The sequence below is a fragment of the Gopherus flavomarginatus genome, chromosome 5, assembly GCF_025201925.1.
Source record: "Gopherus flavomarginatus isolate rGopFla2 chromosome 5, rGopFla2.mat.asm, whole genome shotgun sequence".
Classification (NCBI taxonomy): domain Eukaryota; kingdom Metazoa; phylum Chordata; order Testudines; family Testudinidae; genus Gopherus; species Gopherus flavomarginatus.
The window spans coordinates 19,048,742-19,068,411 of record NC_066621.1 but is presented as its reverse complement, the minus strand read 5'-3'; the positions used below and the strand labels follow the sequence as shown (position 1 = coordinate 19,068,411).

Below are 19,670 nucleotides of genomic sequence, written 5' to 3'. Positions count from 1 at the left end.
AAGGGGCTTTGTATCTCACCCAGCTGGGCAGCACTGACCCCATGGCACCAGTGGGGTGTTGGTGCCCTCACAACAGTGCATAGCCTCCCTTCCAAGCTGCCCACGTAATCTGGGGGTACGTAGCAAGGACCCTTCTTATCCCCCTTCCATGCCAGCCTACCAGGACCCTGGGTCTCCTCTCTTGAACAGTGCTGGCAGCCAGGGTCCATTGTACAGGTAGCAGTTCTGAAGGGGTTAAAGGTTAGATGGGCAAGGCAGTGGTGTTGTGGGGAGGGTGGGCAAGGGGAGATAAGGAAAGATTCCTGGCTCTGAGTCCCAACAAGGGCACATGCATGAAGGATCATCCCCCTAAAGGGTTAACCCTGGGCTAGGATATTCAAACATCTCCAGCTGAGGTAAGCACACTGCTTGTTTGTTCAGGTAAATAAGGAAGGAATTAGATATAATGGGCAAAGGAGGCATTTGCTGAACACTCTGCATTCTAGCGCTCAGCGTTAGGGTACATACCTAGAGACAGGAGACTTTAGCTGAGTGCCTTTCTCCATAGCCCATCGCTTCTTTCCCACGCCTCCTCCATACCGTGGAGGTCTCTTCTGGTGGCACTCCTCAGAGGGCTGATGCTTCTCGGCACACTTGGCCTCCTGCAAACAGTGTCCGGGTGAGTGACGCAGGGACAGGGCTCTCATCCCACTCCCCTGCCCAGCACTCCCCACGAGCCATATCCTGCACCCCCAAACTGCCTCTCAGTCTCCTGCCCATGCCTGCCTGAGACGCTGAAGGGAAGGGAAAGAACTTTTCTAACCTTTCTGGATCGATGCTACAGCTGAGAACCAGCACATCTCTGCACACCTAACGAGTAAGTCCGGCTAAGATAGTCTCGCTTCAGTGTTACATCTGACTTACCCTCCATGGTGTTGGGGGGTACACCCTGGACCCTAAGATCTCCTAGGTCTGTTCCACCTCTGCTCTGATCCAGCCCCTGCTCTCTCGTCTCCTGTTCTGTGTCATCTGAGGTCAGCTGGCTGATTCTGTGATGTGTTCACCTGGCGTTTTCTCCCTCTTGTTTTGAATGACCTGGTGAAATATTTGGGGTGGTTCTGAGATATTTCCAGGTTATTCCAAAACTTCCTACTTCAGGATTTCTTGCACCTTCCTTTGAAGCAGCTGGGACCAGCCTCTCCTCGGGAAAATATATTGATCCAGTAGATGTCTGCTACAATCCTAGGGGGGAAATATACAAAACCACAAATGGGAATTAGAAGGAGCTGGGTACTGAAAGTCGATGGGAGTCGGCACCTAATTCCCATTGGTGCCTTTGGAAATCCCCTCCTAGAGCTTTGAATGAGGGACTAGGGGGTGGGGATGGGGGTCAGGACTCCTGGGTTCTGTATCTAGCTGCATTGCTATATGACCACTGACTTGAAAAAAAAACCCTGTGCCTCAGTTTACCCAGCTATGAAATTTAGACAATAATGCTTGCGTCTGGGAGTATGCGAGGGCTTAATTGATATAATTATGTGCACTGATTAAATAAGTGCCCTTAGAGAACCTTGGGTGGATGGTCTATACAACAGTTAAATATTGTTCGATACCCGGCTATATAAATAATGACAATTGTTGGTATACAGATCACCAGGTTTCAGTGACTAGCTTAGCTAAGCTGGGCATGCAAAGGGCTAGGGGTGTAATTGCAAAAGGACAGTAGGTGCTGTTAACCCTTTTAATCAGACTGCTTGTGTCTCAGGCCTGCCCTTCATGTTTTTCAGTGCCAAAGGCAAATTGGCTCTGTGTCTGATTTTTATGGTTATGCTCGGTTAGTGAAACACAAATGACACCTCTGATGCCAAATCCCTTACAATGCCGGCTTTCTCATGGGCAGGAGTCTCTGCGGGGCAAGCGACTTGCAGGGGGAGGCATGTGCTGATATAAATAGGGGCTCTCCGGATTTTGATGGGGATCACCAAGCTCCATCGCTCCCCTGGGACACACGCACAGGTCGGTGCTTAATTAAGACGGTCAGCTTGCCACTTCCCTCCCCTCTCTGCTGTTCATCTCCCAGTGGGAATGGAGAGACGGCAGGGGGAGAGGGCGGCTTGACCTGGGCCGCAGAGATCTGTGTGAACATCAAAGACGGCACTGAACAGGGGCTCCGTCACCCAAGAATCTCTGCATCAGGTGCAGGTAAATGAGCGGGGATCTGTGTATTTGCTGTCGTTGGAGGGTGCGGGGCAGGAACACTAATCTGTGCTCTCTTTTTAATACTCCAACGATAACTTGTAGAAAAGTCAGCTAGGAAGAGAATTGCCCAGGAGGAAGGTTGTCAGCAAGGTTCAGTGAAAGATGGAAGGACAGAAGAGAAAAGAAAAATCTTTTCTCAAAGTCCTAAATGCAACAGCACCCAGACATATTTCCCTACCATCCTTAACAGGCCATGTGCCTCCCTGTCAGTCAGTGGAGTTTGCATCAGAGACACCAAAGCTTTCAGGGCACAAAGGAGGGATGCAGCTGTGACCGTTGCTTAGGAAAAGGAGAGAATGGGAGGGAACTAGACTGGATTCTATATCCTGAGATTCTCATCCTCCCCGCCCCCCTGAAGTGGAGGAGATCTAGACAAGAGATACAGTAACAGTACTCCACTGCTGAAATCAGTCCAATCGGCATGTCTATCGTCCAGGCTCTTCCCATGTCCAGGAGATGCACTGAATGAACAGGAGATGCACTGAATGGACAGGTCTGGATCACTGAAGTCTGTGAGGCTACAGCGTTTGAGGGACCCCCGAACTTCACAGTACATTGTTGGTGTGGTACTCGCCCATGTCAGTGTTGTGCTCTCTGGGAGGTGACCCCACAGCCCTGAGGATACAGGATGCTGTTTGATTGTGTATGCAGCTCATTCCACCCCAGAGCAAAAAGCCAGGCCTAGCATGCCTCGCACCCCGGTTCTCAATTCATCATGCTCAGACCTCCCTGGATCCAGAACCAGGGACAGCTCTCAAATGAAGAGCTTCTGAGTCCTTGCTCTGAACATTACGGGCCAAATTCTGCCCCGGGTCCCCCCCTCAAGCAGCCTCAAAGAGAGAGAGTTTGTCCATGTGTGTGAGAGAGACGGATGGATTTTTACAGACTGTGCTGAACCCTCTGACACCCGGGTCCCTTCAAGGTAATTCAAGATAAGCACCCCAAAATGGAGACGCCTGGAATCACTAATCGCCTGTGAAATACTTGGCTATGAGCTGCCTTCTGTGAGGTTGTCCTGGGTTGGTTTACTGTGGCCTCTTCTCCCTTAGCCCTGTTTGGTTACAGGAACATCTAGAATCCACTTTCATAGTTAATCTGATGGTCCCCAATAAAACCATCTCATTTCCTTGTTGCCACCAGATGTCTGGCTGGCAGAGCAAACAGGCTGGTAATCATTTCATACCCAACCTGCTGGACTTTGACAGCCTTCATTTACAGGTACTCCCCATTCACAATCAGACGAAGCTGACTCTGTCCTCAGGCTGATTCCAGTGAATCTGAGGTAACCTGTAGTATTTCTAGAGTGCCTGTCTCCTTGGGATGTCAGAGCCAGTGGTAAGATAAGATGGAGATATACCTATCTCATAGAACTGTAAGGGACCTTGAAAGGTCATTGAGTCCAGTCCAGTCTTCTGCCTTCACTAGCAGGACCAAGTACTGTCCCTGACAGATTCCCCCCACTGGGATCCCTAAATGGCCTTCTCAATGATTGAACTCATAACCCTTGGTTTAGCAGGCCAATACTCAAACCACTGAGCTATTCCCCCCCTTTCCTGGTAACCCCACGCTCTTGTCAGACAGGGGTCTGGAGCACGTGTCCAGCACAAGGTGAGAAGAAAGGGACTGAGAGACAACCTCAAAGTCAGTTGTTGAGGAGCAGCAAGATAAAGCAGGGATTATTGTACTCCATTGGGAATGGTGATCTGGCCTGACTGAGCTTTCCTGGCCCTTGGATTCGTGGGAGCCAGTGTCAGGTAAAACGTGAAGGGGTCTCCAGCTGATTCTCCCACACGGGTGCTTTGGCAACTTGTCAGCCTTATTTGGGAGAGAGGGTTTACCTGGGATGGGGATGGAGGCTGTGGAAGAGGTGGGGTCCTCTTTCTAGGTGGCTGGAGGGAGCTATGTAGATAGGGGAAGATGAAGAGCCGGGGATGGATCCAAACAAAGACTCAAGTTCCAAACAAACCCAGACTCGAAGGGCACATTGAATCCCTACTGAGCAGCTGAACCAAAACCCTGGATCCAAGCAAGATGTTTCACAGACAGCAGGGGTGTGATTGCTGATGTACCTGAGGACCCTGCCCACTAGAGGCGCTGTAGTGCAGCCTCCTGTAGAGGTGGCATAGCCACCACAGGACAAGAGCCAAGGCCTGAGGTTGGAGAGAGCTAAGGCTGGCTGTGGTTGCAGGAGTTTAGAAGAGCAAAGGCTGCTGTAGAGAGGACAGCTGAGCCAGTCACTGGGTCTTTGGAGAACTCCTGCTGAGAGGTTGGGGGAGGGAGGGTCAGGGGAGTGGGGAGGGATAATTTAACAGGTGAGCTTTGGGAGGTGAGCGTGGACATGGGGAGAACTTGCACAATGGGTGGAAATTTGAGTCTTCCCTGGGATGCTCATTTGCAAATCTTTCCAGGCCAAGGTTTGCAGGCTCAAGAGTTGCAGGCGAGTTTTGCAAAAGCTTCTGCCTCTCTTGGTCCTTAGCTGACCTGAGTCTCTGGGCTTCAGAGGCCTTGTGTCATTGCTCCCAGGTTAGATGCTTTTGCTTCTCTGACCAGCTGGTCCCAATTGGGGAGGGAATGCTTGGGAGAAGCAGGCAGGGCCAAGCAGCTCAGCCCTCAACTCTCTCCCCCGGGACTCTTATGACTGGGCATAAGGCCAGCCTTGGGGGCTGCTGAACCAGTTACCAATGGTGACACCTGCAAATCCACCCCTGAAATTGGGAATCATTGACATCTCTGTGGCCTGCCAGATCCCTTGGGCTCACGGCATGGTGCAGGCTCAGAGAGCTGGGGCACTGGCCTATGTGATATGCAGAGAGTCTTGAAATTGGGTCTTCCAGCATTGCCAATGGGGGGCAGGGGCGCTGGGCCAACTTTGAGTGGTGTCTCAACCTTGCATGCCAGGTCACACCACCAGCAACCTCTCTGTCACATTCTAAATTGGTCTGGGATGCCTTTGATCCCGTATTGCAACTGGGGGTAAGAGCCACTGGGATGGCCTGGAATAAAAGGTGTCCTGGCCTCAGGGGCAGATCTAAACATTTTGCCGCCCCAAGCACGGTGGCATGCCGCGGGGGGCACTGTGCCGGTTGCCAGTCCCGCGGCTCTGGTGGACCTCCTGCAGGCGTGCCTGTGGAGGGTCCGCCGGTCCCACGGCTCCACCAAAGCCGCGGGACCAGTGGACCCTCCGCAGGCATGCCGCCGAAGGCAGCCTGCCTGTCGCCCTCCCGGCGACCGGCAGAGCGCCCCCCGTAGCATGCCGCCCCAAGCACGTGCTTAGCGTGTTGGGGCCTGGAGCCACCCCTGCCTGAACTGATTTAGTAAGGGACAGGCGATCTTTTATTTAAAGAAGGGATGTCCCTTATAATTCAGGTCTGGTGGTAACCCTAGGCTCCTTCTGCCCTCCGCCAGCCCCCCTGCCAAATGCTCCACTCCATGGACATGGCCTCAAATGTCTCCCCTGGGGGTGGGGGGTGGACAAGAGGAAAACTGTCAGGCCTTCATGAACCCTGACATCTCCACTGGGGCGCACTAATTCTCGGGGTGCTGGGGCTAAAACCCTGGTCCTTCAGCACAGCCCTCAGCCTCTTGAGCTGCAGCAGGTCCCGTCTGAGCTGGGGGTTAGTGACAGGCCCTCGATCAGCCCAGTCACTAGAGGGTGATGTTACGCACCCATAGGGCCAGGTTGTTACAGCTGGCACCTGCTAGGCCTCCTAATCTCTCCCCCAAAGCCCCCCAATCTGGCTGAGACTTGGGCAGTATGTAGGTAGGCACTGCAAGCTGCATTAGTTGGCTCCACGGCTAAGGGAGATGGGTGCCTTGCCAGAGAGAGGGTGCACCAGGTGGAGAGGGTGAAGAGTCCTCCTCCCTGTGCAGGGGGGTGGGCATGGTGGGCTCTCAGGAGTGCAGGGACCACTCCCTCCTAATGCCTCCTAGAGGCGGCAGACAGCTGCACTGCCTCCTCTGCATGGCTCCGCCGAGCAAGCTGGCTGCTTTGGAAAGTGCACGGTGCAGTATGTGTGCTTACCCAGAGATCCTCGTTGTCACCCGGCGTTCCCCCCGCTGCAGCCCTGCACTGGCGCCAATGAAGGGCTGTGCCTTAATGGGGCTATGGGGTCCCAGCCCTGCCTCTCCCCTGCCCTGTGGGAACAGCTCATGGAGGGGATCAGCTGGAGAATGGGGCTTGGAATCCCCCTGCTGGCAGGGCTGCTTCCTCGCTCCCTGCTGCAACTGGGTCATAAATTGGACCATTAGCCTCTGGGTACAGGAGAAAACATGCCTGGAACCTGCCTTTGTCATGTGGCCCTTCCCAGGCAACACAAGGAAACTTGACACAAGGAGAGAAAGCTCTGGCTGCCCCATCACTCATATTATTACTATGCAAAGCAGTTCAGTTGATGTTCTTTGGAGCCTGATGCCTTGAGGCACCCTCCCCATTGATACAGTTACCTACCTCGTGCTCTCACTGACCTGCCCCCCACAGGCAGTTGTTCCTCTGTCTCCCTTTAGCCCTCTGAGGATGAAGTGTTGGGTGATCTCCAGAGCTGAGCCATCGGGCCAGCACTGAGGACGCAGGAAGGTAGGATGGATCTCCAAAGGGCCACATTAGGGGAGCTGGTAACTTTGTCCTGCTCCCTTTGGGCACAAAGAGAAAGAAGGAGCTAGTAATATTTTTTTCCTATATAATTGTTTTGTTTTTTTTAGTGGGAGGCAGTGTTGTCTTCTGCTTAAAGCATCAGATCGAAAAGCCGGACTCCTGGGTTCCTGACTTAGGCATTCACTCTGTGTGTGACTTTGGGCGAGTCACTTAAAAGCTCTGTGCCTCGGTTTCCCCGTCTGCAAAATGGGCACAACAACCTTTGCCAAGTGCTTTGAGATCCATAGATGAAAGGTGCCACCAATTGTTAAATATTATTTTTAGCCTTTGTGATGTGTTTGCTGAGTTCCTTTCCGAAGTCTCCTAGTTTAAAAAACAAAAAAACTCTCAATAGGAACAGCCTATTAACACTCTCCTATCCTATGGGGGCTTCAGACATGTTCCAACAACATCTATAAATTTGGATCGTTTAATCCAAAGCTTCTATTGTACCCACCGGGTTTGCAGGATTGGGCTGGAAAACTAGGAAGAATGGGCTCCCTTGTGAAATTTCTGGGGATCTTCTCTCTTGCTAGGGCTCAAAATGCAGAGGAAACAGCCTTTAGTCTATAAGGTGCCACAGGACTCTTTGTTGCTTTCTTCCTCATGCTTTTCCAGGGGGTCAGCTTATGTTCCTGACTGGAACCCAAAATACAGAGCAAGCATAGGGATGAAAGAACTTGTGGGTGGGAGGGGGAGGAAGAAATGTAGTTTGGTCAAAGATTCAGGCTCAATCTGATTTTATCCACTTTGGTTTGCCTGACAGTGGCATAAACCTGTTTCTTCCAAAAGCATTTATGGATGCTGGAAAGAGACAGCAGCGTTAAAGACCACTTTGGCTCCCTTAGTCCCACATGGGCTGCTAAAATACTCCAGGTTCTTCTCCAGTGTGCAGTCTCTTCTCTTTCATTGTCTGAGAGGTCTAAAACTTCCTGCTACCTGAATGTTCCAAAGCCACGTACCAATTCTGTGTCTCCGAGGAGGGTCGGAGACACAGAATTGGAACCTGGCTTTGGAACATTCTCTGATTTCTGGGTTGTTGTTAATTTGGGGCCAGCTTCAATGAAGGCGAGAGAGAGCCTAGGGAAACCAACAAGTTTTTTGTGAAACCCCAAAGCTTGTCAAGGTTTCCTACAATCCCACATGTTCCCAGGCCTCCCATTCCCCTACTTAACCCTTCTGCCTGTTTGCATGCAGTCGACAACAGTTGGGAGTGCTATCTGAGCTTGCCCTAACCTAACCTGTTCTGCTGCGGATTTAATTTTAATTAATGAGCTCATTGTTTAAAGTAGGTTTGTTCTTTGCTTTCAAAGGGCTTGATCCCAAGTCTGTTGAAGTCAATATCAAAGATCCCATTGACTCATCGGAGGAGGATCATCATAATACAAATAATACCTACTTCTTAGTCATACAGAGATCTCAAAGCACTTTACAAAGAAGGTCTGTACCATTCTCCCCACTTCACAGAGGGAGAAACAGAAGCCCCAGGAGTGAAGTGACTTGCCCAAGTGGCTGAGCTGTGAACAGAACCCAGGTCTACTGAGTCCCAGTATAGTGCTCTGTCCACTAGGTCACACTACCTCCCCTAGGCCTTATGTGTATTGATGTTCTGCATGGAGCGGGACCTGCATCACACCGTTCAGATCCAAATTTCTCCCAAAAGATAATAAGAGCTGAGATTTGAGCATCTCTCTGAGAGCCACAGTCCAGCTTTTGTTAAAGTGAATGCTAAAACTCCCATTGGCTCATTCAGCAGATGCCCCCAAAAGTGATCAGGCAAAATGTTTGGGAACAATTTGGCACTAGCTGTGTCACAACGTAAGTCCTCCTGCCTCCTGGGGGCGCCATTTCCTATTTGAGCAGGAGAGCTGAGTGAGCGAGAGGGAAGTGTTCATTCCTTGTGGGTTTCCAGCCAGCTGAATGAGAAGCAGAGTGTTGCTGGTGTCCCAGCAAAGTCAGGCTGAGCATTACATGCAAAAATCACATGATTTTTCTTCAGCTTTGTTGCCTCCCACCCTGCAATTGGCTGTTGCCCTTCTTTGAAGCAGCCATGCTTGCGTGGCCCTGATTAGTAGCCCCATGGATGTATGATGTGCCAGCTGTTGTACATTCTCATCTAGCTGGGTTTTGCTTAGTAGGGGGCTGCACCTGGGGTCTCTCTGCAGGCTCAAGAGTCTCAGCAAAGCTCTCTGAGCCTTGTGAGTGAGTCTGGTGTTTGTAGCCTCCAAACCAGATTAGTTTCCCCTGCTTTGGAGCTTTGTCTTTGCAAACATTTTGCACAGCATTAGTCCCTGCTGTAGGGTTCGGTTTAGGAACCATCCCTGTTCCTGGGCTACCAGAGCTAAACTTTACATCTACGATCTTAGTGCACTGACACTTCCAGTGGTATCGCATCAACTGGAATATCCCACCGCTACCTCATTCTTTCTTTAGTCAGTTATTCATTAATGCTTTTATATAGTGATCTCCTTAGTTGGAAGGTGCTATAGAGGGGTAAAAATGTCCCACCCCATCCCAAAGTCCTTATGCAGGCAAAACTCCCAGTGAAGTCAAGGAGAAGGGGGAATCTCTTATTCTCAGTCTTGCTACAGCTTTTCTCTGCTGGCAGAGACCTTCCACTCCCTTCATACTGATGGAGGGTGGATTGAAGGTGATGGTAGTGGGAGGGTGTGTGTGTGTGTGTGTGTGTGTGTGTGTGTGAAGAGGGACAGTTTTTGTTGCATGAGCTTTCTACTGAATTTTTTCTGCAATGGTTTGGAAAAAATGGAGGCCTGTGTTTTGAAACTATGTGCAGTTGTCATGTGGGATCTTTCTTCCTATCAAAGGCACATATCACATTAGAGTTAATGGGAATTACATGGGCATATCAGAGGAGAATGAGGTACAGCTGGAACTCACCTGCGCATGGCTAGGCTGATGTCATCAACATGATAAACAGCTTGCAGGTTTTTCTTTTAACACCATTTAAAATCTATTTCACACATTAAGGTGTGAGTCTGTTTGTCAAATGACTGTGGAAAAATGGCCCCTCCTTTCCCACAGATCAGCTCTTGGTATATATTTAGAGCCAGAGCTGATGAACTTACTTTACCATATTAAACACCTGTTAGCCCTGCCACACTGGCACAGCTAAGAGTGAGCAAGCTGGAGTCAACTCCTCATGTACCTTCATCTCCCCTGTTTGCAAAATTCCCATATTAGAGTTAATTGGCGCACTTGTGCACACCCAATGATGGCAAAGGGCTTTGCTCTCATGTCAGAGAAAGCAGAATTTGATCTGCAGACCCTTCATGCCTGCTTGTGACACATGAGAAGGAAATACCCCAGCTTGACTCTCAGATCCAAGGGCTGGCAGTTTCAAACAATGTGACAGATGCAGATCAGTGTAGGTTCCTATAGCCAAGAGAACTATGCTGGTTTATACTAGCTGGAGATCTGGCCCAGGACTTTCTACTTGTAAATGGAGCCCAGTTGGTCTGGAGATACTGAGAAGCAAGTCAGAAGCCCTGTGATGCAATTTTTACACTGATTTTTTTTTACAGTGACACTTTAAGTTCTGGTTCTGATCTCCCCCCAGCTCTTGTAGAGTTTGCCAAACAGCTGAGGTGGAACCTAACTGTCTGCAGGTAATAAAGAAAGGAAATACTAAAGAGTCAGGGGAATTGTTTAGGTTGTAAAAGGGATCATTAGATGCAACTGAGGCTATGCCTACCCTTAAGACGCTACAGTGGCATGTTAGGGCTTTCCGCATACTTCAAGCTTTCTGTGCTAGGGAAAGAAACCAAAAATTGTTGTCAGGGCAGCAGCTCGAGCTCAGAAACCCTCAGGCCTTGAAGGATTTTTATAACTTGGTGACAGTTGTTTGTTTTTAAAGGTTGTAAGAGTTAATGCCTTAATTGCTTCCTTTCTTGCCTGGATACTTGAATCAGCCATGGCAAAGCTCCTCTCCTAGAGAGTGTAACTGTAAGGGAAAGAGGAGCAGAAGAAGAGGAAAAGGAAATAGAAAAGAGAGAGTTAAAATAGAGACATATTTGAGTGCCACATACCAGTGCTCCCCGATGGGGTCATGGTGACCTCTGTAGTTAACATGCTGGAACCATTTGGTCAAAGGAATGGTCCCAGCTGAGACTCTCTCTAAACTTTTATTACAACTGCCTAATGCACCGAGCCCTGATGCCCATTTATTGTCACAAGGCTTGTCTACTTGGCCAATGACTTGCCCAGCAAGCCAGAGTGTGAATCTGTTGTCAGATCCCCTGTGGACACTGCTACACATAGGTGGCAGGTGGCTAGGCTAGAGGGGGGCTCAGCTCCCCAATTTTGACTGAGCCATCTTGTGTACATGCCTGGCTCAGGAGGCAAACCCCCACATACTAGCACTGGTTCTCATTGAGCTACTGCGAGCATAAGTAGCTGTGGTAGCATGGGTCATGGCAGCAGAGTCATGGTATATGCTGCTGGTTTCAGAAGGGGTTGGACTCCAACAGCTAATCCGTGCCTTGCAATGATGCCCATACACCTCTTTTAGCTCAGCGAGCTAACTGTGCTGTGAGACACTCAGATACTACGGTGACAGGAGACAGATAATTACCGGACATAGCTGAGGAGGGTGGTCCTGGGCGGATTGTGCTCTTTCCAAGTTAGAATTTACCCTGGAATTTATCTAGGGAGTGCAGTGGCCTTCGGGTTCCCTACCATAGTCTTTTGCTCCATGAACTCTGGGCCAAATCTGAGAATTGCCTTTGACACCGGTGGGTGGGGGACAGACTTGGCACTGATCTAAAGATCTCTCCAAGGTGCTGGGGCAGAGGACAAGGAAGCAGAAAGAACCACACCCTTTTTGCAATTAACAACTGTTTGCTCATGCCCTGTGCTTGAATGCTCTCTCTGCAGCTGCTTGGCTGGGAGAAATTAGAGAGGTGGAGAAAAAAAAACCACCCCACATTAGATGCAGAGCTAACTTCTAGCACAGAGGTCGAGATGTCCGAGGCTAAAGAGATGTGTGAGGCTGGAGGAAGGGGAAAGGGATAATGCAAATGAGGGAGGAGCAAAGAGTGAATAAATGCGAGGAGGAAAAGGCAGTAAAGGGACAGAGGGGAGATGAGATGAGATGAAAGCAAACAAACCAAGGAAAGAGAGAGCATGGTCTTAAATTACAAATCCTGGGCCCTGTTTTCAGACACGGGGCATAACTTGACATAGCTTTATAGACTACATTAGCATTGACTCCATTGTACACTAGCTGGGTGTCTGTCATTGACCCTGAAGGAGCTTCGCTGATGTATTCCAGCTGGGGGGTTCTTCACCCTTATATCAATATATACAAGCTGCCTGAGGAGCCCTGATCTGCAAACCCAGCCTCCGTGTGACACCCTGGCCTTGGAAGCAGGGTTGCGGTTTGACATCTTGGGTAGATGCTGTTCAGGAGTGGACGTGTGAGAGGAAAGTTGAGCTTTCCCCGCAGTTGGTCCCTCCTCCTCCTGTTGTTTCTCTCTTGCTTAAAGCGGCTTCTCAGAGTAAATACTTCCCCACCTAGCCCATAAAGGCCTCAGCAGCAGCCTCCTGGATGCCAAAGCCAGAGAAAATCAAACAAAGGTCCCCACCCTTAGAGTACAGCACATTTTGTCAGATGATTACTTAGGCTTTTCTCTCCCACAGCTCAGAGGTTCTGCTCCTGGCCAGGTTCTGTTTCCCAGGGGCTCTGGCCTACAATTTCCCAGCCAGGGGTGGTGGGGTGGGGTGAGGTGGAAGGAAAGGGCAGGGCTGATTAGTTAGAAGTTTCACCTTGTTTCTTTGTCCTCTGTCCCCAAACTTGGCAATGCCTCTTGGGCCCTAGAGCCTCCATTTGGCACCAGCTGTGCTGCTTTTGCCTCAATCTGTCTATCTGTTTGATGTGCGTCTGCTAGCGTGAATATCGTGACTGCTGGGCAGTAATTGGGTGTGCGTTTCTACAGTGGCTCTTGCATCAGAGACTTAATAATGGTTTAGAGAACAGGGTTCCCTGCACCTCCCTTACATACACAGATGTAGGTCCATGTCCCTCCTAGCACTCCTGATCTCCTTTCTTGTAGCACCCAGCACTGTTACTGGGATCAGTTGGCCAGATCCTCTGCTGGTGTCAATCAGCATTATGCCATTGACTTCAATGGAGATACACCAGCTGGAGATCTGGCCCCAGTGACTTTGGGGTAGTAAGTAAAACTGCATTATGGGATAGAATGGGGGGGGGTATGGCTGAGCTGCTGCAGCTGCAAATGCTTTGTGTACATGGAGGAGTGAGAACTGCTGCAGACTGCAACCAGTTTAGCCAGACCTGACGGATAGACTTTGCCCTGGTTGTGGCAACCCAGGCTTGCAAGATGTCTGGGACAGCTGCTGTGCGTGAATGCAAGTTGTTGCAGACACCGAGTGCACCAAATGCTGTTTTGCTGAGGGCCTGGAGAGAACTTGAGCAGAGAAGCTTGGAATTAGGAAGGGGAAGACAGAGATCCAGGGGAAGGTCCCAAGAGACAAACAGGCCACAGGAGTCTGGTCTGCCATTGTTCCAGAGCCCAGGGACATAAAGAAAGAAAGTGCATGCAGTTATTTAGCCCTCTGCTTGTGGGGAAGGTGGTGCCGGGATCTAATCCCACTTCCAAGGAGCACCACACCATCTCGGGTTTGCAAAGGGCTTTCTCAGGGCTAGGGCCTTGCAAGCTGTTACCAGCTTCCCTTTTGTGCAGGGAGCAGCATGGGGCTGGATTTAAGGCTGATCTCTTAAAGTCTTAATCTAATCCAGAGCAAATAAACTAGAGGTTTGGAACTGAGCAGCATCTCTCAGGGAAACCTGCTGCCTCTTGGGAGGCATGGGGCCCCCTCACTAGGGACTCCTCAGTTCTGGCCTCCGGAGCATCAGAGAAAATGCAGTATTTGCTGGGCAGCAGGGGGGTTAGCACCTGCTCTGCGGAGGATCACCTTAGTGGGTGCCTGATTGGAAAGGTCAAGCCTGTTTCTGGGGCCGCTGTGACATTCCGTCATGTTTCTAAAAGTCTCCTTTCTGAGCAAAATTCACCACTTAAGGACAGCCTAGTATTTCTGTATTCCTCAGGGCTATTGATTATTAAGGTCTATAGGGCCAGATCCCTACCTGACACAAATCAGCATAGCTCCATTGCCCGTCCATGAGCCAGGGCAATTGATGCCAGCTGGGGATCTAATTCTGTATGGGTATGTGATTGCGCTGTGTAAATATGTGTGTGGGGATATTTGCATGGTGTGTGTGTGTGTGTGTGTGTGTGTGTGTGTATCTGTTTATCTATATGTGCTAGGGACTTACCTGGGCTCCTATGATCATAATACCCGAGCACCTCACAAACCTGTGTGTATATGGTATGCACAGGAGCAGAAGCTCTTCGTATAGTCAGCCTCTTCCTGCTTGTTCGTTGATTCAGCACTGTTACGATGCAGCATCTGAGACCTGTGCACAAAAGTAGTTACTGCCTTCAAGGGTTTGATGGTAGCTGTATAGCAGAGCTGTCCTTGAATGATGGTTGCAGCATTGCGTGTGAAGGCTAGGGTTGCATGCACTGGGTTTCGTACTGTAGATGGGGTTTCTTGTGAGCAGTGGGATCCACACACTGGCTTGTTATCGTAGGGTTGCTTGCGAGCTGGCCAGGCTGTATATATTTTCTTTTTTCCAATACAAGCACTGAAGCATTTGGGGCCAGGTTTTTCAGAAGAGCCCAGCAGGCTGGGGGGCCCCATGAACGTTGAGTCTTTGGAAAATCGGGCCATCGCTGTGCAATGCCTCCCTTGCACATGGTGTAGGAAGATGTTTGTTTTCAAAAATGGGGCTTTCAGTTATGTGCTGCAAAAAGCCCTTGGGAAATGTTGGCTCTTTGGGATTCTGAGGTCAGAAAGGAGGCAGCAAGATGACACAGTGGTCAGTGCACAGGATTTGGCACCAAGACCTCCTGTGGTCTAACCCCAACTCCACTACTTATTTTGCATGGCCTTGGGCAAGTTATTTAATCTCCTTGTGCCTCAGTTTCCCTATATTCACTGCAGGGGGCCAGGACTTGACTTCAATGGAGAAACGGTGACTTACAGTAGTGGAGGTCCTGGCCGAAGGATAATAAAACTCCTCTCTCGGGGATAACTGGGGAACCTTTGTGAAGCACACTGGCGATGCAAGGCCCTGGGGAAGTGTTAAGCATTGCTGCTGTTAAAATTGTTGCAGACTTTGTTCCTGGCTTTGTCTGAAGGATGACTTGAACTGTAACAACGTAAACCTTCCAGATGTCTAATCCTTCCTCCCACCCCCACCCCTTCCACTGGCAGATCTGTGGTTAATGGGAGTCTAGCTTGCGGCTATTAATGACATTTAATTATCTCTTATTTACCAACCATCACTGACTGCACGGAGCGGACATGGGACCAGCCCATTCGCTAGAAGCAGCAGAATGGAAATGAAATTTTCTTGGCACATTGAAAAATGTACAGAGATAGTAACACGCAGTACAGAACACTTTGGTAAATAACATCTCTCCTACACAAAGGATACGTTTATTTGGCTAGAAGGGCTTGAATAAACTCAGGATTCACAGCTTCATCCTTTGTGTTAAAGGAACCCAGTGAAGTATCTTCATTGCTATTGTTTTCTTGCTGCCTTTTTTTTTTATATAATACTCACTGGGAAACATCGCACTGCAATCTGCTTACCCACCGACATTTTCCCGTTCTCCATGGTACATTGGTTTGTTTATTGCAGGGTCGCTTGTGTGCTGGCCTGCTGCGTGGACTGATTTGTTTCTGTAGGGTCTCTTTGGAGCAACGGCCCACAAGTACATCCGCTGCTTTGCTATTGTAGGGTCACTTGTGTGTGCCGTTATTACTGTTCATTATTTGTATTACAGGAGTGACTGCCATGGCACCAGTGTGCTAGGTGCTGTACAAACACAGAACAAAAAGACGGTCCCTGCCCCCAAAGTCTGTGGTCTGTGTGCACTGGTTTGTTTTTGTGGGATCACTTGTGTCTTGAGCTGGATGGTCTGGTTTATTATGGTAGGACTGATTGGCGATACCCGGCTGTGTATGCTGCTTTGTTATTGTAGAGTCCCTTACCAGCACTGAGTTGCTGTATTTTGAGGGAAAAGAGCAGGGAATCATTTGTTGGTGGGGAGGAGGGGGAAAGGTGGAAAATCCCCATACAAAGAAAAGCACGGGCCGTGCAAACAGCTATACAATTGACCCTGACGGTGCCCTTTTAATGGCACACTCATTTCAGAGGGCTCTTTTCTTTAAAGCCTCAGGACTCCTTTCAGGGAACTATCAGGCTTTCTCTTTTGATGGAGACATTTCCTGCGGTTGCCAGGGAAATTCAGCAGGCTCCTCCTCTTCTCTGCAGAGTCCAGGGCTCCCTGCATGCAGGAGACAGATGGAACTGGGCTTTTAAACATGTGCTCTGAAAAGAAAAGAACAAGTGCAAAAAGTTCATGCCAACGGGGGCTGAAGGGGTTCATGGCCAGGAGATATCAGCTGCCATGTGCCCTGTCATCCGATTCATAGATTTCCAAGGCCAGAAGGGACCAATGTGATCATCTAGCTGATCACCCGTATAACAGACCAAAGAACTGCCCCCACAATACTTCCCAGGGCAGATCTGTTAGAAAAACAGCCAATCTTGATTTAAAAATTGTCGGCAATGGAGAATCCACCGTGACCCTTAGGAAATTGTTCCAGGGCTGAATTACTCTTACATTAAAAATGTTTATGCCGCGTTTCCAGTCTGATGGAGACAGCGCCAGGTATTCTGAAATCAGAGGGTCTCCTCATGGAAGTGACATGAGAAATGGGGTGCCTGCCTTATAACTGAGGCTCAGTCTAATCTCCAGCCACTCTGTGCAGGGTTTTTATACCATGCTTATCTCTGTGGGACCTGTGCTGCCAGAAATGCCAGTGCCTCACCCATTTAGGGTCTGAACTACTGTTGGTGTCCATGCCGATCAAGCCCCTAATGATAGGCAATCACATGATTCTGGCATAGTAATCATGTGGGCTGCCCTCCGGTGCAATAGTAGTGGATACACTGAGGCCTAGATCTTGTTTGAGAATCCCCATGTGGAGAGCAGTGTCCTTCAGGACAACATTCTCAGCCCCTGCCTATGATAGCGACCAGGCTTACAAAGGGGTTTAGGCACCTAGTGAAAAACACTTAAGCAAGTTACATGGCTAACTCCCAGTGACATCAAATGGGATTTCTGTGCCGAACCTGCTTAGGTGCTTTTATTAAAATCTCGCTAGGTGCCATCATTACATGCCTAAATCTCTTTGTAAACCTGGCCCTAGGTGAAAAGATATTGCAGCAAGCCAGGATTTGGAATCCCTTGCAATGCCTCAAATTCACCCAGCAGCCATGCTAGGGGCTTTATGAGGCTCTGAGCCATAGCAAAGTCAAAAGAGAAGCAACCGTTTTGTGGAGTCCTGCGGCCCAGCAACAATTTCCTCGCTTGGTGTAGATGTGCCCTGGGCCTGCTGGTGATGTGAAGCCCATGTAAAGGGCTGCTTCGTTGGTTACACTCGGATCATTTTTTTATTATTTATTGTGATTGTGGTTGATTTGTATTATTGCAGTGCCTTTGACTCCTAGTCCCAGACCAGGAGTCCACCGTGCTAGGTGCTGTACAAACACAGAACAAAACAATGGTCCCTGCCCCACTTGGATGGGCCTTGTCTCTGTTATTTTAACTGATAGGCCCTCAGAGGCCCAGCTGGGAGCAGATGCAGTGAGGGGGAACGTTCTAGAATCCAACCTCTGCCTGAGATGTAGGGCTCTATCTAACCCTGCTACAAGCAGCATCTCTCCTGCCCTGCTTTACCCAGTGATGGGGAACAGCTGTGCCCGGTTAATGTTCAGGTTCTTGGCAGAGATGCTCTCCCTGTCCAAGTCAGGGTGCTCAGAAACCAGATTTCCCAGGCACACACCCGTCTCTGGTTGTGTGTCCATTTCTTCCCGAGGAATGCACAGTTCCCCACCCAAGGCTGACGGCTTCATTGTCCCAAACAGGGTTCAGCTCACCCACCCACCCCAGCCGACTGCGGGAAGGGGCTTATTTACCCCACACCATTTTCCTTCCTACCTCCTCCAGAAAGTTACCACCCTGATCAGGAATGACTCTCCCTCACGTTTGGTATCTGATCATTCCAGGCAGATTGGCTTTTCCCCACTCTCCTCCTACCCCCTGATTGCCAAATGACCCAGAAGCGAAGGAGTCACCCAGGCCTGTGAAGAGCTATTTAACCTGTTTTCATCTGGGGGTCTCTTAGGGCGTCGAGTGTCTCTTTGGAGGCTTCTTTCCCACTAACAGGCTTAGCTTTCCCCCTTTGTGCCTGACCACTGGGCAGAAAGGCAGGAATTTTTATCAAGCCCCAGCTCTTTCTGACTGGTGCTTGTTGGTTTGTTTCTCTCTCCACCCCTTGGTGGCTGACAGACTTGGAGACGCACCCGGGCAGAGTGATGGGCAGCGCAGGCCAGAGGCTGACGGCTCTGCCTCATGGCCGGATCGCCCCGCAGGACGCCCTACTGCTGACCAGCCTGGAGAAGCCCCCTGCTGCACAAGACCCTGATACCCAGAGCTGGAGCTCCCTGGACAGCCCCAGCCCCCCTGCCACACCCGAGCAGACTCTGCCCACTTTCTACCTCCACTACTTCGATATGCTCTACTCAGAGGACACCAGCTGGGTGCCCAAGGGCTTGGGGGAGACTCCTCAGGGCAGCGGCCAAGGGGGCAGGGGCGAAGGGCAGAAGGAGCCAGAGCAGTGCCCCATCATCGACAGCCAGGGCTTGGGGCTGAGCCCCGACATGGACTACCAGGAGAGCCTCCACTTGGAGGAGCACTCACTGGAGCAGGTGCAGAGCATGGTGGTGGGCGAAGTGCTAAAGGACATTGAGACGGCTTGCAAACTCCTCAACATTGCAGCAGGTGGGTGCCCCTTCTGTCTCTCTACTTTTGCTCTGTGTGTGTGTGTGGGGGGGGATTTAGGGAGCCAAGGAGAACTCAGTGCCTTGTTGTGGGGAGACCGGAGGCTCAGGGGGCTCCAGATTGAGCTGTGGAGCTTGTCACCTCTTGCTTGCTGGTTTGGATTAGGTTCGGCAGCAGGTGAAAAGCATTGTTGGCTCTTGGTCCAGGATGTCCGTGGAGTGGCTCGAGAGTTCCGGGCCCTCTACAGTTACCAGAAAGCACCAGGATGTGCTGTGTATGTTAGTATTCACAGGGCAGCCGGCGTTAACGGCTGGACGCAAAGCCCTTGGAAGGCAATGGGAGTGTTTCTGTTGTCCTCAGTGAGCTTTGGGTCAGGTCCTAATTGTCCCCCTTGTGGGCACTCTCAGCAGAGAGGCCAAAGACTGACTGGGCCATGGAGGCTGGGCTCCTTCCTCACCCCTTGCTGGGATTCCTCCAGGGCAAGCTGAGTCACGTTTCCAGGGGCTGGGGATGTCAAAGGAAAGACACCCCCACTAGCCTCTGTGGACTTTCCTGGCACAACATTCTTCAGCCAAAACCAGCCACATGGATTCCTTTTTTTCTGTTCAAAACCATTTATTTGACAGGAATTTAAATAATCAAACCATTCTGCTGGGTTGTGACAGAGTGAGTGGGGTGTGAGTAAGGCCCCGAGAGGGCAACATCTGGCACATCTGGATTCCAGCAGTGCCAAAAGTTTTCAAACAGGTAGGGGCTGGGGGTGAAAGAGTCTGAGGCCTGATCTCCACCTAAAACTTAGGTCGATCTAGCTGCATTGCCCAAGACTGTGAAAAATTTCACAC

General features: G+C 50.2%; 1 protein-coding gene across 3 annotated transcripts in view; it reads left to right on the top strand.

Moving 5' to 3' along the window:
* The first annotated feature begins 493 nt into the window (after positions 1–493).
* Positions 494–19,670, top strand: part of SPDEF (SAM pointed domain containing ETS transcription factor) — a 28,402-nt gene continuing 9,225 nt past the window's right edge. Inside the window, exons 1-2 of one of the 3 annotated variants that reach the window (XM_050953087.1) lie at positions 494–658; positions 18,337–18,828. In XM_050953087.1, coding sequence (XP_050809044.1) covers positions 18,363–18,828 — 466 coding nt within the window. In that variant the 5' untranslated portion in view covers positions 494–658; positions 18,337–18,362. Of the gene's footprint in view, positions 857–3,910; positions 3,993–18,336; positions 18,829–19,670 lie in introns of those variants that run through there. The other 2 variants (XM_050953085.1, XM_050953086.1) reach the window with 2 other exon arrangements.